Source organism: Lygodium microphyllum, chromosome 23 (genome assembly GCF_053477565.2).
Source record: "Lygodium microphyllum isolate KBCC chromosome 23, Lygodium_microphyllum_v1.1.10, whole genome shotgun sequence".
In the NCBI taxonomy this organism is placed as follows: domain Eukaryota; kingdom Viridiplantae; phylum Streptophyta; class Polypodiopsida; order Schizaeales; family Lygodiaceae; genus Lygodium; species Lygodium microphyllum.
Genome location: NC_141157.1, coordinates 4,083,535 through 4,106,883, shown reverse-complemented (window position 1 = coordinate 4,106,883; position 23,349 = coordinate 4,083,535). Strand labels below are relative to the sequence as shown.

At 45.5% G+C, this 23,349-nt stretch overlaps 1 protein-coding gene across 2 annotated transcripts in view; it reads right to left on the bottom strand.

Moving 5' to 3' along the window:
- LOC148015820 (methionine aminopeptidase 1A-like) overlaps nucleotides 1-23,349 on the bottom strand; it is a 185,330-nt gene that overhangs the window by 36,280 nt on the left and 125,701 nt on the right. For both annotated transcript variants that reach the window (XM_087664057.1, XM_087664058.1), the window contains exons 6-10: nucleotides 20,200-20,247; nucleotides 20,071-20,115; nucleotides 6,429-6,528; nucleotides 6,252-6,303; nucleotides 6,106-6,147 (exon numbers count right to left, since the gene is read on the bottom strand). In XM_087664057.1, coding sequence (XP_087520183.1) covers nucleotides 6,106-6,147; nucleotides 6,252-6,303; nucleotides 6,429-6,528; nucleotides 20,071-20,115; nucleotides 20,200-20,247 — 287 coding nt within the window. The remainder of the gene's footprint in view (nucleotides 1-6,105; nucleotides 6,148-6,251; nucleotides 6,304-6,428; nucleotides 6,529-20,070; nucleotides 20,116-20,199; nucleotides 20,248-23,349) is intronic.

Below are 23,349 nucleotides of genomic sequence, written 5' to 3'. Positions count from 1 at the left end.
CTGAGTTTCTAGAGCAAACTTCGCATATCTTTAGTGATGCAGTACGAGATGGCTTAAGCTAGCTAGGCTAGCATGAACCACTGGAGGATGTCACTAAATCTCCAGCGAAGGTTTTACATACAGCAGCTACAAAGGCTTTCCCATGTAAGATGGACTCTATTGCACCGCATAGATACACTGCCCCTCAAAATACTTGGTATGATGATGAGTGCATGCAGTACCTACAAAGGGATGTTACACCAGGGACATGCACACACAAGCATGCATGGAATGTCTTTCGTCGTCTTGTGTGGAAAAAGAAGAGGGATTATCTAGCCAAACTAGAGTCTGAGATGTATCAGCTCTTTTTGAGCAAGGATAGCAAGAAAGCATGGAGAAAATCTCATGATAGACAACCCGTAATTCAGTTGACATCACCCACAATATGGCATGAACATGCTAGTGCATTGTATGATGTTCCATTACAAGAGTAAATTCCCTGTCCATCAAACTCTAGGCCAACACAGTGTGGATTCTTTACAGAAAAAATGGGGAGGTATGCCATCTGGAGGTTAAACAATGGGAGAGCACATGATCAAGATGGCCTTGTGGCAAAACATTTTACACATGCATGTTATGCATTGGCCCCTATCTTGTCAAATATCTTCAATAGAGTTGTATGTGAGGGATTTCCTACAAGTTGGTGTGACCACACAATAGTGGTGATTTTTAAGAGCGGAGATCCATTGGTCGCTAACAACTACCGCACTATTATGATTGGCCATATGCTAGCAAACATATATGTCTCTATTGTAGAGCATGAGTTCAGTTGGTGGGCTGAAACAAAGGGGATATGGTCTGCAAGACAAGCTGTCTTTTGCCAAGTATACAATACATTAGACCATATATTCATATTGAGGGCCTTGATTGAGGAGGGACGATCATGAAGGAAAAAAATCTATTGTTGTTTTGTGGATTTCCGCAAAGCTTTTGATATGGTACCACGTGCAAGACTCATGCAGAGGTTGTGAACCATTGGGGTCCCAGAGGATATGCAGTGGTGTTTTTATACATTGTATGAGACAGTGACAAGTAGAGTACAAGTGCCTGAAGGCACAACACACTCGATGTCTAGCACGGTTGGTGTAAAGCAAGACTGTCCGCTCTCTCCTTTGTTGTTTGGATTTTACATTGACGAGATTTCATATTACATACAAAGATGGGTTGATATGGGAGCCAGCTTGGCTGGGATATTGATACCAATTTTGTTATATGCAAACGATATTGTCTCTTTCACTGCCACCCGTACCTTTGGGACTCTTGTCGTTGTCACTGTGTCCACGAAAGAGGCGGAAAAGACAGTGCCGAAGAGTCGTCCAAAGTTCTCCACTAACTAGCGATACTCTATCACCAGTCCAAGAAAGAGTAGGGTGACCGAATGTCTAAGGAACCTGTTGTGGAGCGCGAATGCCTCCACTATGAAACCACTGTACTAGGGAACCATGTAGATGACCCCCTTTGTGGAAACATAGGGTGAACTGGCCACAAGCTCACAAGCTACGATTGCCAAGGTGAGTCGTACCATGAAGATCCCTTGCCCCATGAGAACCACCTCCACGATCTGCGTTGTGCCAATGCGCAACGTGGAGTGAATCCAATCACCCTTACACTTTGTACTTTATATATATTCAAAACCTAAAATGTGGGACATTCATCATTGTACCATATACCAATTATGTCGTACTCACTCTCTCACTCTACCGCTCTCAACTCTCTGCACCTTCACTCTCTGCTCAGCTCATGCACAAGCTCCTCGACTACAAGTTTAGCAAGGCATACATGCATTCCACTATGTTTGGGACTCGTGGTATTAATGTTGGTCATGCAAATGCTCTAATAGTATTGGCCATCAAGAGAAATGCACCTAGTAATGCATGAAATGTATGGGAAAATGTATCTTGGTATGGCTAGTAGCATGTGAATTCCCATGCACAATCACATTGCAATGGTCCAAAGTATGCAAACAAGAATGTTTCTTAATGCATCTGATGCTCCTAGCATGTCAAGTGCACATGAGCGGCTAGCCAAGTGGATGCAATGTTGCATATTAGTTAAGTTCGAATTTCAGCAATATAAAAGTATAAAGCATCGCAATGGTCAAGGGGCAGAAAAATCTACAGCCTAGTGGAGATTTCAAGGCAAGTAAAATTAGAGGTAAAGTTTTCATATGCTCCTTGGTGAAGCTTCAGCATTGTTTCACCAATAGATGCAAAGTGGATGGAAGAGGATGACTTGGTAAACCATCCTCAATTCTTGTAACTTTACCGAGATGCCTTTCAATTAGAGTCAACTTTAGTTCAATACAGCAGGCATTCGGAGTATTGTCGATGCTTAAGGGAAAGGTAGCACTTCCACTCCCCTAGTTGTGGACATCACTCGTATATAGTGGATCTCAAATGTATTTAGCATGCATTTAATGTACTATGCTAACAATATGTTTGCCATGAGGTCATTACTTACTATACTAGTCACGGTGAGATGTATACAAATGAGCATGAGTTTCACCCGGGCACTCAAACTATGCGTTTGCATTAGCTTATGATTAGTTCGGCATAAATTTGCCTCCATTTTGAGAAAATATTTCTCATCAGTTCTAGGTCAAAATTTTATCAATTTGAGAATCATTTATGGTCACTTTTGGAATCAGTTTTGCATCAATTTTTGCATTGATTGTTGTCAATTTTTGCAATGAGTTTGTGATCTATTTGGGATCACATTTCCAACATTTCTGATCAGTTCTCAGATCAGCAAAGTGATCAGTTTATGATCAAACTATGCTCAGTTTCAATGGTTTACAGCTAGTTCCATGGATAGCGGAATGTTAGTAACTGCCATTGATAGTTTCAGCCATGCTTTATGCTGAATTGATGCTTTTCTATGGTTGATAGTCAGAATAGTTGAAAAAGATGAGTTATGGACCAATGGGTTTCTAGCAACAGTTCTGGACTGATTTCCAATTATATGTTATGTATATGCTGACTCAAATTTTTCTACAGGTTTGGGGCACATACGCTGGTTAGACAACAATGGCCTTGTTGTGACTATAATGCCTTATGGAAATTCCAGTGCATTGTGCTTTTACTTTGGCACAATGCACTGCAAATGAGAACAATTGCAAGAATTTCAAGGGGGAGGTCTATTGCGAGGACATGAAATTTTGAGATGCTTTAATCTTGTTGATCACATTTGATTAAGTTATTAATCAAATGTGCAAGATTGTTTAGAACATCTAAGTTGGTGTTAGTTTTAAACTTGGGACAATTATTTGGCCAATAAGTGCCGGTGGTGATACTAGAAACTAGCATTAATTAATTAATCGATGCCAGTCTAAGGGTTTGGGGACCACTCCAAGTTCTAAATGGCCTAGCAAATTTAATTATGGATGGACACACTTAATTTTAGGCAAGGTCAAAAGAGTTGATATTAATTTTTAGACTTACTTAATCTTAAAAATTAATTAAATGGCTAGATAACGTTGAAAATGGGGTTTAGAAGACTGGCACTTGGCAAAAATGCCCATGCAAACCAAGAAAACACTTTTGGGGGCTGGATCTTCACCCTTCAGTCAATTTACAGCTTGGGAGAGGGAGAGGGAGAGGGAGAGGGAGAGAGAGAGAGAGAGAGCTACTAGTCCAATTTCTAATCAGAGAACAACAATTTGTTACAAAAGAAAACCATCTGGGGGCTAGCAAGCAACGGACAGGAGGGAGTCACCTTCTAGGAGTTGGCAACAGCATTGCTAATGAGGTGGCAGCATATTGGAGGTGCCTGACAGTAGGTGACTACATTAAATGCAGGTTGGGGCAAGAAGCAAGAAAACTTTAGGGTTTTCTTGCAAAGAGAATCAGATTTCTCTCTCCTTCTCCAACCCATTCTCAAGAGATCTCAACATTTCTCAGCCATTTTGAGCAGATCTCAGCCAAGTTTGGTAACAAAGAGATCTCTATTGTAAATCCTAAATTTCTGCAGAAATTAGGGTTTAGCATCTACCTTGGGGCCCATGCCAAAAGGAGGAAGGCATCACACATTGAAATCAACACGTGAAATTCTTGGAATTGACAATGATTTCAGATGCCAAGCCATCCATTGTGAACTAGTGCAACATTTGGCCAATTAGTGATTCCATTTGTGCAATTCTAGGGTGAAAATCGAGGGGCAATTGACCCAAATTGCTTGCTGATTGTATGTACGGCAAGGGGCTTTTGGATCAACAAAGGAGATTCTAGAATCTCAACTTGTATTCAATCGATTAGCAATTAAAGTTAAAGAAATACTGAAAGGGGCGCAATTTTGGGGCTAACCATGTGTCTATGTCCAAGATTATTAAGGTAAATTGTGCTTTTCAATTTATGTTTATTTGCTGATTGCTGTAATTAAGTGCTTAATCAATGAATTACCACCCTTTCCAAGAAGGCAAGCTCATTTCACCCACGGGCATCTTTCTCTATTTGGGGCACCAATGAGCTGCCTTCTAGGCATCAAGAGGGAGTTATCCTCCATGATTGACATAAGATGGATATTTCCATGAATACTGCCCTGTTTTCATCTTCAAGCAATTTCCAAAACTGCATCTTCATCAACATGTGGAGGTGAAAAAGGGGTGGTGCATTGCATCATGCAAATACACTTCAGTAGCACAAATCCACATGAGTGGACTTCCTAGCTTTCCACCTACTTTCTTCATGTCCTGAATAATCCTTGCTTGGAATCAGTGCATGTTGTGGCACATTCCCATCCCAAAAAAAGACAAACATGCAAAGAAATGTGGTAAGGGTTCTCTCAAAGAGATGCAATAGTTACTTGTGTCTACTTGAAGGGCTGTATTCTATTGGAGCAACAGTTGAAAGATCGGGCCACAGAGATTGCTGGTGATGATGAATCTCGTACCTTTCTTTTCCTTGGCAAAGGATTCTACCATGCCCATTGTACTTTCATTGAGGTTACCTAGGAATTGTTGCAAAATCCATTGGCTGACTGGGTGAGGAAACGGATGGAGCAGTTCCCAAAGTTTGTTAAGAAAAAGATTGTATCTCTGCGTAAAGTAGGATGTCCACGACCCGATGCTAGAGTGCTGTTAAGAGACCATGGTCATTAGGAATCCAAAATCAGACTGTAGAGACATAAGGACAAGGCAATAATGTGGGAGGGGCCACATAGGAAGGATACAACTTCTGCCCCTCATATCTCTTAGGATGTTGAGCAGCTCTCAGCCAAACTCTTGACAATGAGAAGAGAGGATCTACTGCAGAAGATCTTTCAGTGATCAGCCTAAGCCAAGGTTTTCCACAAAATAAGATTCCCAGAAACCCTCAACAGATCAACTCTGGAGGCCAAGCAGGCAGATCTTTTAATTTCAATTTTTTGTGTTTTCACCTCTTTCCCAGGTCATCAGATGATGTCTGATTTCTAAAGCAAGTGTGTCTCTGAGACGGAACTGCTTCTTTCTAGATTGTAAACTCCAACATTTAACGTTGTCAAAAAAGTTCATTTTCAGACTTTGCTAAAGAGACACCAGCTTAGCACCAAATCCAGGTTTCTGCCACATCAAGAAATAAAGTTAAGCAAAAAAGTTTGGGAACACGTACAGCTCACATAGAACACGTAAAGGCAAGGGCAAGCAGGTGTTATGTCAATACATATGCATCAGTTCATAGTGCATATTGAGAATTTCACTTCAATATCTTAATTGTCTCATGGGTCAGGAAGAATCAGTAGCCCATGATTCAACAACAATGAGTTACTTTTTTGTAAACAATGATACCAACATGAAAAGCTCTGAATTCCTCAATTTAAGCCAGTTGTCACGATTACAGAAACTTGGTTGTAAAAGAGAAATTTCATCAGACACCTAGCCTGATCATTAGAGAACAGATAGAAGAATCCAAATATATAGCATTTTCAAACTGCCCATGGGTAGTGACTGTTGAACAGATTGAATGGCCTTTTACTAATGGCTAATCTGGTTTAGCAAGCTACAAGCAGTGGTTATGACAAGAATTCACACAAATTTGGAATAACTGCTGTGTCAATTATGTTTAGAGATTGCAATAAAGACACAAAGTTCACCTTGAATCTGGAATCCCATGACAAATCACCTCATTCACAGACCTGCAGCAGAGCAAACCCAAGCTTTTTAATACAAAGGCACAAACCTCAAAACTGTTGGAGTTAAAAGAACACAGTAATAATGGTACAAGAGAGCTCAAACATACGTGCAACATGATTTGGGGAAGAAATGATAATTTAAAGGCGAAGGGTAACCACCTGTTGATGTCATTCACATAGAGCAAAGAAAGCTTATGACACTGTGAGTATATATGCTATTCTGAACTGATGGCTCAAATACTGGATAAACAAGGTAAGAGATTAAGATGGCTTTAAATTCTTGCCTGCAGCAATAATAAACTTATGGACAACATCATCAACTTCATCTGTTGTTATCCCTGGCCTGATAACTCTTGCAGCAGCATCCAAAGCTTCACGCGCCACCTAAACCAGTAGGAATACCATCAGAACAGTTACATGGATGACAGAAGGCACTCAATCCCTATATTGTAAGTATGGAAACTAGTAGCAAGAAATCTATGAGAGAGTATACATCTGAAGAAGTCCTAAAATGTTACAGTTGCATAGACAAGGTGCATATTAGATAAAACTTGACCAGTTGCAGATATCCAATTTCTGACTAATGTAAGAGATGGGATATTGACAAAGTTGGCCAGACATTTCTTGGAGCAGCCCAAGCTCATCCTGCATGCATAGCTCTCTCTTCCCTCCAGTGTCCACTCCCTCAGCCAGCTGCCTCTTCCCTCCAGTGTCCAGCACCTCAGCCTCTAATCACTCCTGCCTGCATCTCTCCCCTTCCTCCTTGCCTCTTCCTCCAGTTCCCTATGCAACACCCCCAACTTCCAGCCTCCTTTTCCTCCTCCCTCCTGGCCTTCTTCATGTAGACTCAGGTTGCACCGCAGTAAACACAAATTGTATGATGCTCAGGAAGAGCCTGGAAAGCAAAGTGGCAGCAGTGGATAGGGCTACAGGCTGGTGATGACGTCACAGCAAGTTGCTATGGGCAGGACAGCCAGTGGAAGGAGAGCTGATGATTGAAAACTTGCAAGACAAGGGATAACAGTGAGTGGTGGGCAGGCTATCTATTTATATATGAGTGGATCCTCCAAAATTAGGGTTTGACTAATGGTACACAAACACTCTCTAGGACTGTGCACGGTTTAATGAAACTTTGGGTAATTTACATGTTTTGGAGCAATTTTTAAATTAAAGAGCTAATCAATTTGTAATGCATTTTTTAGCTTAACACCCCCTTTCAAGCCCAAAACTGGAACCAGAAAGGGACTGCAAGCATAGCTCTAGCCCATAATCACCCCGATGCGTCTCACTCCAAAGAAGCCAGGGCCTTTGACAAAGAGCGCATGCCAGCTACCTAGTGGTGTTATGGGGATGTGAAATTTTAAGATGCTTTAATCTTGTTGATAACATTTGATTAAGTTATCAATCAAATGTGCAAGGTTGTTTACCACATGTTATGCACATGGTAGTTATTTCATGGTAACAGGCCAAGGACCCCAAGGATGCACTGGTTGTCAAAGGCAAAAGTTGTGATAAGTTATGGCAGCTAGACTTTGGGGGTCAGTTGGTGTTAGTTTGAACCTAGCATGGTTGTTTGTCAGTGGTGACAACAAGGACTAGAATTAATTAATTAATTAATGCCACTCTAAGGATCAATAGAGGTTGGGACCACTCCACGTTGCAAATGGCCTAGCCAATTTAATTATGGATGGGCACATTTAATTATGGGCAGGGTTAGAAGGGGTGAAATTAATTTTCAGGATGATTTAATTTTGAAAATTTATTAAATGGTTGGATAATGCTGAAAATGAGTTTAGAAGGCTGACACTTGGCAAAGATGCTCATGCGAACTGAGAAAACGTTTTTGGGGTACAATCTCAGCCATTCAGTTAGTTTACAGCCTAGTGGGGGGAGAGAGAGAGAGAGAGAGAGAGCCTGCACTGGCATCTCTTATGGTAGCACGGTTATTCATGCTTCCTGGTGGCATGTGCTTGATTCTACGAGGCCTTTGAAGGTCTCCCAGTCTTCTCTCCTTTCTCACTTGATAGCTTCCTGGCACGAGATGCTTCGTTTTGCAGTTTGGCGTCCCCTGGACATTCGTAAAGAGGAAAATTCGCTACAAGGAGAAATACTGGCTTCCTCAAGGTTGTTGGATTGGCCACAAAAATATTTGTAGCGAGACAAGTTCAATCAGATGGCATAACAGCTCCTACCATCACGCCGCTGTTCCATCTCCCCTGACATCTCCAGTGCGCCCCCCGCTGACCCGTGGCGTGCGCCACCAGCTCCCCGTCATCCCCCCCCCCCCCCCCCGCCTTCTATACCGCCTGTCCCCCGTCTCCCCCCAACGCGACCCCCCGTCTCCTCCCCAGTGCGCAAGGCGACCCCCCTCTGTCTTCCCCCAGCGTGCCTCCTCCCCCCCAACACAACCCCCCTGTCAGTCCCTGCCCAACACCACACCATCTACCCCTCCCCCCCCCATCTGCACACCTCGCCTCTCTTGCTCCAAACACGATACTGCCGCCCCCACCTGGAAACCTATCCTCCCCACCCGCTTGAACCCGCGATGTCTCCTCCCGCCTGAGGATCTGGTTCCCCGCCCCTCCACACTCCCCTCCCCCCCCCCCCCCCCCGCCTCGCTACGAGTTGGATTACAGCAATGTCCAACACCTCCCCCACCGTGTAAACAAGCTTTTCCCACCCTCCCTCCCTCCTCGCCATCGGTTCTCCTCCCCTCCAGTTGCTCCCTTCCTCTGCAACAACATACCCCCCCCCTCCGACAGCGCAGCAGCATGAGTGGTAGGTCCTCAATTGGGACGTGCAATGGAAACCTCTTGTCATACGCTGGCGCATTCTACGAGTGCCCCCCAGTCAAACACCTTGTGCATCATCCTCTCTGAGAAATAGCTCTTGGCCGACCGGGCCACAGAGTTGGAGCTAAAAGAAACAGTGATCTTTGGTCAGGTCGTTGGACATTCCCCATCCAGAGCCTAGCTGCGGGACTGGCTCCACTCCACGCTACGCATTGGCACAGCGCAGATCTTGGAGGCAGTCCTAATGGGCCGAGGGATCTTCGTGGTTCGACTCACCTCTACGGACGCAACCCGTGAATTGGTGGAGAGCTCGCCCTATGCCTCCACGAAGGGGGTCATCTACATGGTTCCTTGGTATAGCAGCTTCACAATATTTGCGCTCCACAATAGTTTTCTCAGACACCCAGTCACCCTACTTTTTCCTGGACTAGCGGTAGAATATTGCCAATTAGTGGAGGACTTTGGACGGCTTTTTGGCACAGTTCTCCCTGCTTTCTTCGCGGATGCAGTAACAGCTGCAAGAGTCCCAAAGGTACGAGTGGTCGTGAAAGACACAAAAAGTATACCAAAGTTCCTGGAGATTGAGGCTGGAGGTCACTCCTTTAGGTGGCAGGTCCTTGTGACTGGGCAACCAAGGGAGTGCCTGCGTTGCCATGACTTTAGACATCATGGAGCAGGCTGTACGCGTTTCGGGGCCAAGGCGGCTCTGGCGAGGGGCCCACAGGTAGATGTCAACGGCTTCACACGGGTCCACAGACGACAGAGAGGGAGATGGCAGGGGGAGCCGCAGCCAGCGCCTCAATCGCAGCCTCAATAGCAGGGCGCAGGAGGGTGAGCGACGCCCCCTTGGCAGAGCACTCCGCAGCCCTCCCCTTGCCCGTCCCACCCGACAGGACTGCAGTCCCCCACATCCACCACTCGCGCCACAGACTACCCCACCTAAGATCCCACAGCCCCCACATCCACCCTCCACTACCTCCCAGGCTCCAAACGCTAACCCTGGCCCACAGCCGCCCCCTTCCAGGGCCACCAGCCCCCCCCCCCCCACACCTGCCACATACTTCCGACCAACCACCATCCCTCGACCCTCTCCCCCCCCACCATCTTCCCTGCCAAGCACCCCCCCCTAATCCACACCCATTGCAAGTGATCCCCCCCCAGACCCACTCTCGCTCATCCCACAGGAGGTGATGAGACACACACGCCCACATCCTCCTCGCACCAGCGGTCTTCCCCCTCCCACATAGCCACCAGCTCATCTACCCCTGCCGCCCGTCACACCTTCCCAAGAAAGGCACAGTTGTTGCCACAGATGTTTTTCCGCAATGACTCGTGGTCCTACCTGAGAGTTGCAGAGCACGGAGTGTTTCCACTATCTCTAGAGTTGGGGATCTTCGTTGTTCCCAAGTCAAGGAGGGGCAAGGTCCATCTACTAGCACCACCAGATGGACCAAACTACTCTTTCTTCTTTCAGTCCTCTCACTCAAGGCATTGGACGATGACACAGATAGAGGAGTTGAAGAGTCAGGTGGCAGACTACATCTCCCAGTGGATGGGAGAAGAAGGACAAGCACTGTTTGCACAGCAATGGTCTGGTAGCATGATGGACATTAACTGGTGGGCTAGTGCCGAGGTCCCACACTTGAGCATTATCTTTCGAGCCCCTCCACAGTGGAGGGCTCCAAGAGATGTGATCGAGTGGCCCTTGGCACAGGTGGCCCGTTTCTACCAGTGTACGGAGTCACGACTCTCAGCATGGCTGATAGATGCATTGATTGTACCACCTAGAGCATCAATCAATCTTATGGTCCAGCTGAGGGCCACCATGGGGGACTGGAGTTCGCCATCCAGACCTGCAGCAAAGCGTACCTACATGCCCCATAGTTTCTCATCCCCATCAGCAGCTTCCACCTTATCAATCTTCTCCCCAAAGGGGGAGATCGATTGGAGCTTTCCCAGTGGAGACCGATCACCTTATTGTCAGTGGCCTATAAGACACTAGCAAAGATGATTAGTAGACGACTACGCCCCGTGCTGCCAGACATCATCCATGACACACAAATAGGCTTTGTCCAGGATAGTAGTATCCTAGACAGTGTATTCACCTTCTTTGAGGCAACAGAGTGAGCTCAGCACAGTGGACAGAGACTGGCCGTACTACTCTTGGATTTCGAGAAAGCTTATGATAAGTTGGACTAGGATTTCGTAGAGGGCACCATAGTGAGGTTGGGTTTCCCCAGGCTTGGATTTGCGGGGTCGTCGCACTTTACAAATCCGCTACCAGCAGGGTTCTCATAGATGGTAGGCAAGGGGAGGAGTTTCAGCTGGAGAGATCGGTCCGGCACGGCTGCCCCCTGGCCCCGTACCTGTTCCTAATCTTTGCACAGGCGATGTCTCACTTCCTCAAGTCCCATGTGAGCGGATTACGCGGCCTCTGACTTCCTGTGAGAGAGGAGACTGAGTTGCTAGACTCAGAGTATGCAGATGATACAGCACTCTACATAGAGGACGATGAGTTGATGTTAGAGAGAGTGAGGCTAGCTCTTGAGGTGTTCTGTTCCGCAGCGGGAGCGAAAATCAACTAGCGAAAGTCAGTTGGTTTCCTCACAGACCCGGACTCTAGCACGGAGTGGGGCGTCGACTTAGGATTTAGATGGGTGAGCAGAGGCCACACCGTTCGGTACCTGGGGTTCCAGGTGGGACTCGACATCACTCCTGACCACCAGTTTCTTCCAATCCTCGATTCTATTTGGAGGAAGCTGACTTACTGGAGCACGGCTCGCCTCTCACTAGGCAGCCGAGCCCTAGTGGTTAACCAAGTCCTCCTAGCGACAGCCTGGTACATCGCCTCATGTTGGTGCTTCTCCTCATCCTGCGTAGTGCAACTTCGCCGCCTAGAGCGGAACTTCATTTGGTCCGAGTCAGACAACTCCAGGGATTCCCTAGCCAAGGTGGCGTGGACGACCATCATACGGCATCGGTCAGAGGGAGGGCCTGGGATCATAGACCCAGAGCTTCAGAGTATGGCCCTCTTGGGCAAGCTCGTTGTCCGCAGGCTCACACCAGGAGGGAAAACCTAGAAGGTCCTATTGCAGGAGGGTCTTCAAGATTGTAGACCAAGTCTTGGCGATGAGTGGAGGCCGTCCCTAAGATGGATCTTCACGTCAGCCCAAACGGTGCACCCCCCCCCCCCCCCCCGAATCACCTTTCCTACGCAGCTTACTCCGCATGTGGCAGGGCCTGTGTAAGGCCCTAACCCAGAGCCCCCCAGGCTGCCAGGAGGAGATAGACCGTCAACCGGTATCTGAAACCCCCAAGTCAAAGATTGGAAAGGGGCACAGATTGGTGAGCGCCCCCACATCCAGTGGGCTCGTTGGGAGGCTGGCCGGGCTCGTACCATCAAGACATGGTGGGAGGTGTACAGGATGGCGGACGAGGATGTGCTGCAGCGAGTTTCAGGCTGCCAGAGAGGAGTGGAGTTGAGGCGAAGGGAGATAGACACAGCAATATCTCCGGAGTGGCTTGCTCCCCCGATACGAGTGCCGATAGAGCCAGGGGAGGTATGGGCCGCCAGGTTTTCACCAGCAGGCATCCCCCTACAAGTAGTAGGTAGAGTGGGCGGCGCCCTGCAAGGGACTTTCTTCATTGTTCAGCAGGGGGGCGTCTGGCCCTTGACAGAGGGCAACAGGATGAGGGGATAGCTGCCCTTTCATGGAGGAGGATTTGGGTGGTGGGACTTCAAGGGAAGACATGGCGATTGGACCCCTATGTTTTCTGAAAGGAGCTCAAGGAGTGGCGCCTTTGGATCTGGGAGGGTAGACCACTTGATGAGCTCGAGTGGGATCTAGGAGAGTAGCTATGGCCAAACACTGCAGTCGCCATGAGGCCACCAAGGTTCCTAGAGTACACTGCCAGGATTGGCAGACATGTACAGATACATGAGGATATGGATTGGGCACCGTCATGTAGCAAGCACTGGGCAGAGCACAGCATCATAGAGCCGTTCCAACGGATCTTTTGGCGCCGCCTATGGAATAGCCGGAGAGCAAGGAGGGTATCGTATTTCTTATGGCTGGTGGCACATGGAGGCTTGGCGGTGGGATGTTGGCTTGCCCAAATGCAAAAGGAGAGAGGTTGTAAGCGTTGCACATAGCAGCCTTTGGAGACCCCAAAGCATTGCCTTTGGTCATGTGAGGAGGCACAGCTCGTGTAGAGAGGAGCATGCTGCATCCTCCGCCGTACAGCACCCAGCTTTGGATGTATCTCATTGGGAGCTTTCTGCTGGCAGGCAATCAGCTAGGGTCGTCACCTTCTGTATGAGGCCGGGATGCAGGACAGGATATTCATCATTGAGGCAGGGTCGTGTGCAGTGGTCGGTTTGGAGGCTCTACCCATCCGCCAGGTACTGGAGCCCACAGCAGACCACTCTGAGGTATGGGAGATCATAGGGAGTTTTACTGGATGGCATATCTAGAAGGCGCGGTGTTAGGAGACTTTCGGCGGAGAGAGACTTTCAACACAGGCGACCCTAGCTGAGCTCTGGACCTTCATCATCCACCCCCTCCGCGGTTCTGCAAGATTAGGGAATTTAGGAATGCCTTGCGACCATTTGTCAATTCCACAAGCAGGGTAGGTGCTTCTACTGTGGCTATTCCTAATCTTTTTGCACATGTTGGTGAGATAAAGGAATGTGTACTGCCACAATCAATCAAGGTTTTGAAACCTTTACCTTGATAGTCCGACGGTGTCTGAATCACCGAGAACTGGCGATTCGGCCCTTTCTTGTGTAAAGCGGCATGGACTGTCGCTCTTTCGAATTCTGCTTCCATAGTCGGATCTTCCTCTTCTTCTTCTTCGCATCTTTGCCTATTGGCAATGCAAGCGGTTCTTCCTCTTCCACGGGTGGCGGCTCCTTGACCGCGGCCTGCTCCTTGGAAAGGCGTTTGGCAATCAGGTGCAGGGCGAGTCCAGGGCTCTTCAAGAGCTCTGTGATCACTTCATGCATGCCTGGGGCGGCCTGGACCTGTTTTTCATGATGTAGACAGGCAGCCCCAGATGGCGATATACCCCCCCTCCATGGCTTCTTACCCCCATTCCCCCCAGACCGCCCTGAGAGGCTTGCATTCATGATGTATTTGTGTTTCTGCATTAGCTCCAGCTAGTCTGTTGAGCATGAGCACTCCGTTGTAATCAGTTTCTTTCAGTAATATAATCAGCCACATTTTATTTGAAAAAAAAAAAGTTCAATCGGATGGTAAGGTTGGGGTTGAAGACAGTCAGTGATGGTATTATTCCTGGGCAGCTCCGTCTTTATTCCTTTAGGCATATTCGTCAGTACTTTAGGGTGCCTCATGGATATAGGGACATTTGGTCGTCCGTACAGGACAATCTTCAAAGGTTTTTTCCTTTGCCTACGTTATAGCCATTGGATCCTTGGCGTGACCGGATGTTTGTGCTTCCTAATGATTTTGAGAAAATATCAGCTAATCAGATATATCATGAGATGGTGGAGGCCAAGAAACGGGTTATGGGGAAAGTGAATAGATTATGGCATCGTAGGGACAGTAAAAAGAAGTGGCATGAAAGATTTATCCAACTTTGGAAGTCTAAGGTCCCGTATCAGGGAAAAGTGTTCATGTGGCACCTGCTCATCGGGGGCCTTCCAACTGGAGAAGTGCCTTGTCCCCAAAAGATCTCTGTTGGGCGCTATGCTTTTTGCACTACGTGTTATGAGACATTGCTTCATCTCTTTGTCTCCTACCCTGTTGCGCGACATATCTCGAATTTCACCTCCCGTGTGTGGTCCTCGGTGACTCACCACTGCCTATCAATTCATTCATGGATTATGGGAAATATATCCTCTATGTCCTCCTTGAGTTCAGATTGTTCCTACCTATTTCATTTCCTTAGAAGGACAGCCCTGTGGTATATATGGCATACTCGCAATGCCTTTATTTTTTATTCAGCAACGGGCATCCATGGCCATGTGGCCTGTCTGCGTGAACTAGCGTTATGGCAAATCTCCTCTATGATGTTAGCGGACCTGGTTCTTCCGGATATTGCTACTCCCTGGCTAGCGATTGTTCGCTCTACTCTAGTTGTTCCTTCTGTGTGATCTATTAGTATTGTTCATATAATAGGTTCTTCTGTGAGCCTGCAGGCCTCATGTAAATATTAGTTATAGAGAGAGTGAGAGAGACAGAGTATGCTGACCTGAGGGTCTGATGTAATAGAAAGTAAGAGACACAGAGAGAATGTTATGCTGACCTGATGATCTGATGTAATAGAATGTAAGAGATACAAAGAGAATGTTGACCTGATGGTCTTATGTAAATTTTTACTACTTAATTCAATTATGGACGGCAATATTGGACAGAAAGGCGGCAATAGTGGACACGGTGTCAAGGGCTGGTGATGATGTGGCAACATTCGCTATGAGCTGGACAGCCAATGGAAGAAGAACAGATGGTTGAAAACTTGCAAGACAAGGATTAAGACTAAGTGGTTAGCAACTCGTCTATTTATAGATGAGTGGATCCTCCGAAATTAGGGTTTGGCTTATGGAACACAAACACTCTCTAGCGGTACACACGATCTAATGAAACTATGGGTAATTTACATGTTTTGGGATTGTTCTTAAATTAAAGAGCTAATCAATTTGTATTGCATTTTTTAGCTCAATACTTCTTGCCTCCTCATCTATAGTACCCCATCATACTATTGTTCTCCTCAAAGTAGTTCCAACTCATTTAGTACATTCCCCTACTTCATTCCAATTTTGTTTCCATTTTTGGCACTTCTTTATATGTAGATGCTATCTTTGAAGATCAAAATTATGGCAAGGGTTACTTGAGAAAGACCAACCTTTTTTTTTATTAGCTTCTTCTTGCTTTAGCATAAATTTTCCACTTTATATCCTACTTTATGGTGTTCCATACAAGACAAGTGGCAGCCACTAGAGGTCTACCAGGAAGCAGGTGATAGCTCCTATAATGACCAGCTATAGGCGACAACATTTTTTTTCCTTGGAGCAACACGTAACATCTAAGTCCTCAGCTTCAAATCATCATCTTCTCTCTTCTCAGCAAATTCTCTCTCTCCTCCGTCAAGTTTCCATCTTTTGTCAACAGAAACGAAGTGGACAACATTAAATCATAACACAACAGAAATAGAATTTCTATCCTTTCTATTATTTTGTATATTTAACTGTTTATTAAATTTATTTACTTCACATTTACTAGATATAAAGAAAAGTGCATTAGAGCTAGCCCACTGATGAGTGATCACACGTTATGGTTGATGCATTTACTAGATATAAAGAAAAGTGCATTAGATTTGGTCCACTAATGATGGTTACAGGTCATGGTGGACCCACAATGTGGGTTAAAGAAAAGATAGTGCACACTTTCACTTATATGACCCAATTGGGTGTCTATGACCCGAACTCAAGCATATCAATGTCAAGCTCGCACACAAAAAGGATTAATATCTTGAATTGTGGGTTAGATTTGTCAGAATAGACAATTGCAATCAACAAGATAATATTGATCATTAAATGTTTGTACTTTGTGCATGTGTAAGCTAAAAGCTTAGCATGCATATATCTTTGCATTGAAAATTAATATAAAGATTTCAGCATCGTTCTTGTAATGAACTCATACATAACTTTCCCATAACACCCATATTGGGGGATCCCTAAATTTTAGGGGATACCTTAATTTTGGAGGTCCCAAAGAAAAGATAGTATACACTTCCATATAACCCGACTGGGTGCCTTGGATCAAAACTCAAGCGTATCAAGGTCAAGCTCACACACAGAAAGGATTAATATCTTGAGCTATTGGCTAGAACAGCCAAAATAGACAATTACAATCAGCAAGATGACATTGATCATGAAATGTTTGTACTTTGTGTATGTGTCGACTGAAAGCTTAACATGTATATATCTTTGCATGGAAAACTCATATAAAGATTTCAGCATTGTTTTTGTAATGTACTCATAGAGAACTTTCCGATGACACCCACATTGGGAGACCCCTAAATTTTAGGTAATATCTAAATTTTAGAAAGTCCCTAAATTTTAGAAGCATCAAATTGACCAAAAATACTAACCCTAGAAAATAGAGATGACATTTTATAAATAGTGGATTTTGTATTCTAGTAGTACTTTTAAGTTTGGTTGTTTCTATCTTTGATAGACTCAATCAAAGAAGAAAAGCCATAGAGAAGAGGTAAGTGTCAAGACATTTGTCGCAAATGCTTCTAAGTGTCATTTCACTTATCCCACCTCATGACTTGTGGTTGTGGACACTTGTCTTGTGCTACTCCGCTTTCTCTTTTTGCACTTGATCTCCTCTTTTCCCTATAAAAAGAGCATGTTTTTATTCATTATACATCAATTTTCTTGGTTGTAAACTCTTGTACAATAGCTAAAGATAGCTTAAAGTTGATCCCATCCATCTAGATCATCATACTCCACTCCACCATCAAATGCTCATTTATTCCCTCTTCTTTTGATGTTGTTTTATGGAACAGCCAAGCTGTAAATTCATTACAACCCTTCCTGTTCAAGCTATTCTTCCATTTCAAGAACAATAACCAAACCATATCAATGTATTGTTGATCAACGATAGAGAATAGCTCATTTTTCCTCTTTCTACTCACATCTTATAAAGAAATCTCTTACTTTTTTTGCATAGAAAGTGATACGTATGTATATGTGTATCCTTTCATGATCTTGTGAGAATGAGAGTTACTTCTACTCACTCTCTAGTTCATTGTAATTGAGCTCTTCCCTAAAAAACTTCTATTGAGCACAAATAATTTCCTTCTAAGGGCGCGAGGGAAAAAACCGAGATTGTTCGTTTTCAATCCTCAATCTTGTCTCCATTACTTTACATTTTCATAGTTGTATTTAGCTTTAAGTATTTTTGTCTCCATTTCTTAAAATATTAGGTCTTGAGAATAAATGAACATTATAATCGGTGGGCATACTATGTTGTTCAGGGCAAGTACGATGGTATTAGAGTCTTAGCTTGATCCTCACTCCAACAATGCTAGTGCTTACAATTATAGGTTGGCTTGTGTTTAGCCCTTGCATTGACTACTTGAGCATGTTTTTTTTCTTAGAATCCCAATGAAAGATCGGAGTGCTATCCTTCAAGCCATTAAAAGTCTTGAAGAGAAAATTCAAATGATAAGAAGAGAGTGATTGATCATGAGTAGTATTCAGCCCCAAAAGGACAAAAACAGCAGCAGAAGCAAGCCTAGAATGAGGGTGTCAGCACTTCCACCTCTTCACAACAGCCACTTCTTTAGTCTTGTTGCTTTGCCCGCTCAAAAACAGAATGGCCATCATGTGCATGAGATTTAACATTCAGGTCATTCATGGAAACCCGAGTCATAAAATACTTGTGGAGCATCAGTCTCTGACAGAAAAGGCTGTTTTTGCAACTCCTATCTCCTCATAAGATCTGAAGAATGTAGCCTGCAAATGTACCCCGTTTCAAATTGCATACTATAGTTTGCCAGCTTGACAGAGTTTTGCAGGACAAGGCCTAGTCTTTGTTCCACGACAGGTAAGCTTGGTCTTTGTTACAAGGTCTCAACCTTGGCTCTGCCAAAAAAAATCCCAAAGAGCACAATGCCAAAGGGAGAAGGTGCCAAAAAGGTGAACAGAGGCTCACCACTTCCACACAGATATGACATGTCTGCCAAAAAATGTCCACAAACTCCTCTACAGATCTCCAAGAAAACAAATGTATCACCTGGCCAAAGGGAGAAGGTGCCAAAAAGGTGAACAGAGGCTCACCACTTCCACACAGATATGACATGTCTGCCAAAAAATGTCCACAAACTCCTCTACAGATCTCCAAGAAAACAAATGTATCACCTGGCCAACCAAAATCAGAGGAATCTGCTGCATAATTTGTGCCTGAGGCAGAGGTGTTACAGGTGCAACCAATAGAATAGAAAATGGCAGCCCTCTCTTGAAAGGTAGTATTTTGCTTCAAAACCACATCCGCATTCCCAAAACAAACACAGCATCTTCTCCCTCAGGAAAACCAGCTGCTCATGGCCTGGGGTAGCATGTACCATACAAATTGTTCCCTTCCATAGAACCTCAATGAGCATCCCATCCTTCAAAGGGGTGTCTGAGGCAACCATTGTATGCTAATATGACTTACCAAACCCTCACCATCAATATCAAAGTCTCCTGCCCGAGCACCATTATAAGAAGTGACCTGATCTTTTTCGATACCCAAGTCAATATGCTATTCCAAAAAATAAGTATCTATACTATTCAACTCTTTCATTCCAAATGCTGAATTCACCAATCAGACCCAAAGCACAGCCAATTCACTGCAACAATGCAGCAAAGCTCTGCCAGAACCCCCCAGACAGTCATTAACAGCAGTTCTGTTCTGTCACGTGTCACAGACAAGACTTGCAACCTTCTGACCCAAACTGTTGAAGACACTACTGACCTGAGTGGCAAATAATGGCACCTGTTGTGTTGGCATGCCCTGGTGGACGCCCTGTATGCAGCTCAAAACCAACAAACAGCTTCCTGCTCACTGCTTGAAACCAGCAGAGAACTACAGAGAACTCCACATGCTGCTCTTGAAGCTCACGTGCCAGTCAGACAGCAACTTTGAATTGCAACACATGCATCCAATAAGGCAGTACCAGTGCATTGCTGACACGTATCTTGTCATCAACAACAGAGTGCCTAATTGTTTGCTTGCAATACGAAGTGCAGTTTATTGGTTGCTACCTTCAAAATACACTCTTGAATACAAAAGTTCTAATAAAGCAAAAAACATAAGACAGCTTCTTGTACTATTGCTGCTGCCGCTGGCATTTCTTGGAATGTCATTCCTGTCATTTTTTTCCCATTACTGAGAGAAGTAGTGGCTGCTATCACAGACATACATCTGCTCCACAAGCAAGCCATCAGTTTACCCACATGCTATGCAAAATTCTTAATAAGATAGAAAAAGCTTATGCTGAAGGCTAAGGTGTTTTGTGGATGACAAAGATTGCATACTCATACTTCCCCAACATTAACCTAGCTCTTTAAACTAGATGTATGTGATGCTGCACAAAAGTGTCATATTATTCTGAAGCTTACTCTGCATGTTTCCCGCATTCTCTTTATTTGTTCTGGCGTTTTGATCTGCCCCAAAAATAGCATTCAATCATTCACAGCAAGGTATTGCAGTAATCATTTCTTTCTTTGAGATTATAAGAGACACCTTACCTCTACTCTATTTTGCAGATCACTGGCCATTTCTATCTTTGGCAAACCCTAACACACAAAAGCCCACAGAAAATTGCACAGAAAATAAATACTTCTGCATAATATAAAATGCGCATTTTGGCTACTAAACAACATGAAAATTCTACCAAGTTTTAACTAACACACAGCCCAAGCCCAACATTTCTTCAAATAAAACTCCCAACTAAGTGAACAAAAAAACAACTCAAAAGAATGAAATACATGTAGTTAATGCCACACTCCTTGAGCACCCACATATGTATCATCTTCACCCATTCATTTTCAGCATTCCTTCATTCATCAAATACATCATCTCTCCCTTTTTTACTCGTGTTCTTATCTAATTTCACTATGTCTTGGTCGTGTTCATACATTGCTTTCTTTGTGTAGACCCTACTCTATGTTCACAATGTCATAGGTGCGTGTATTTTTATTACTTTGCTTTAGCATAACTAAGTTGTGCACATGTGAAGTGCAAGTTAATTTGGGCATAGTGGCAGATCCAAACCTTAGTTGGGCAATGAGGGACATTTGCAAAAGTTGTCACAAGTTATGTTGGACAGGTACTTCTGGGTGCATGGTGACAGCTTTGGCCTAGGACATTAAATGGGCCCTAAGAAATGACTTGTGGTATCATTTGGGCTAAACAAAATTAAACATTTAATGTCTAGACTAAGGCTAAAGAAAGTTAGAAAGTTCAAAGGGCTTAGCACCTTAAATGTAGATGGGAAAAGGCCAGTTTTTTTTTTTGGGGGCAAATAAAATGTGGCTAATTATATTACTCAAAAGGCTGATTACATCGAAGTGCACATGCTCAACAGACTAGTTGGAGATGATGCAAATCACAAATCCATGGAGGGGGGGGGTGTATTGCCATATGGGGCTGCCTGCCTGCATCGTAAAGAACAGGTCATGGCCACCCCAAGTGAGCAAAAAGTGAAGACAGAACTCCTGATGAGCTCGATACTCGCCCTACACCCCCACCCTACACCCGGTTCCAACGGCCACAAAGGGAGTGGATGATGGAGGTCCAAATCTCTACCAAAGTCACATATACTAAAAGGCACTCCCTGCCAAAAACCACCTGACAGCGTGCCTTCCAAACATGCCATCCTATAAGACTCCCTATGATCTCCCATACCTCTGAGCGCTCTGCTGTGGAATCCAATACTTGGCGGCTGGGCAAAGCCTCCAAGCTGACCACTGCACAAGACCCAGCCTCTGAGAAAAATCATGTCCTGCACCCCTGCCTCATACAAAAGGTGACGGCCCTGGGTAACTTCCTGCCAGCAAAAAGCCCCCACGAGATACATCCAAGGCTGGGTGCCACACGGCAGAGAATTCAATAAGCTCCTCTCCACACGAGCTGTGCCGCCTCACAAGACCAAATGCAATGCTTTGGAGTTTCCAAGTGCTACTATGGACAGAGCTTGCAACCTCCATCCTACTACATCTAAGCCAACCAACTCCCAACAGTCAGACCCCCATGTGCCAAAAACCAAAGGAAATACGACACCCTCCTCGGCCTCCAGTTATCCCACAAGCAATGCTAGAAAGTCCGACGGAAGGCATCCGTAATGCTGTGCTCCACCCAGTATCTACTATGCAAAGGCACACAATCCATGTCCTCTTGCATTAGTACATGTCTACCAATCCAGGTTATGTACTCCAAGAACCTCAGCGGCTTCTTGGCGACCGCAGTGGCCGGCCATAGCCACTCTCTGGGGTCCCACTCCAACTCATCAAATGGCCTGCTCTCCCATATCCAAAGGTGCCACTCCAGAAACTCCTCCCAAGGCACATTAGGGTCCAGTTGCCAAGTCTTCCCCTAGAGTCCAACCACACGAATCCTCCTCCAAGGAAGGACAATAATCTCCTCATCCTGCTACCCTCTGTCAAGAACCAATTGCCCCCTATCCTGCATGGTGAAGAAAGTCCCATAGGGGGCACCGCCCACTCTATCTACCACCTGTAAGGGGATACCTGTCGATGAGAATCTAGCAGCCCACACCGGTGAGAATCTAGCAGCCCACACCGGCTGGCGGTCTATCTCCTCCTAACATCCTAGGGGCCTCTGTACTAGGGCCTTGTAAATGCCTTGCCACACTCGCAATAAGCTACAGAGGAAGAAAGATCTGGGTGGGGTGATCTGGGCAGTCGTGAATATCCATCTCAAGGATGGCCTCCATCCACAGCCAAGCCTCCGTCTGCACTCCTCGAGACCCTCCTACAAAAGGACTTTCCAGGTCTGCCCACCTGGTGTGAGACCATGAACCACTAGCTTGCCCAAAAGGGCCAGGCTCTGAAACTCTAGGTCGATTATCCCAATCCCTCCCTCAAACCGATGTTGGATGATGGTCGCCCACACTAACTTGGCCTGGGAATCCTGGAACCGTGCGAGCCAGCCAAGAGAAAATTCCGCACTAGGGGGCGAAGCTGAACCACACAAGACGAGGAGAAGCACCACCAAGAGGCAGTGTACCAAGCCATCGCTAGGAAGACCTGGTTGACCACCAAGGCTCGGCTCGCTAAGGAAAGGCGGATTGTGCTCCAGTAGGTTAGCTTCTGCCTAGTAGAATCCAGAACTGGAAAATTTTGCTCGGTAGGAGTGATATCGAGTCCCACCTAGAACCCTAGATATCGGACGGTCACCCATCTGAACCCCAAGTGGACGCTCCACTCCATGCTAGAGTCCCAATCTGTAAGAAAACCAACCAACTTTCGCCATTTGATTTTCGCTCCAGTTCTATGTGGGAGAGTGGAGGTGCTCTTGAGGAGTCCAGGTAGGGCAGTTGGCTAGCACCACTTTGTTTGATCACTGCCCGGTTCTCCTCACACGATGCTCCTGCTTCAGCCCTTAACACGCAATTCTCTCGAACCCCTGACTCGATTTACAGGAGGGAGGAGGCAGATTGAGTAGCTCTGGACTAGGAAGTGGGCTAGGGTGGACTGGATTGCAGAGGAGGTTGTAGAGGTCTTAGTCGAGTCAAGTTGGATTTGCCAATTGGCAGCCCTATAGGCGAGGTAGCAGTGTTGGGAGAAGGAGAGAGCACTCTGGGGAGACCTAGCAGCCACTCAGAGACTACTCCAGGAGGCACCACGGGATCCCACTCTCCACACGCAGGAGGTGCG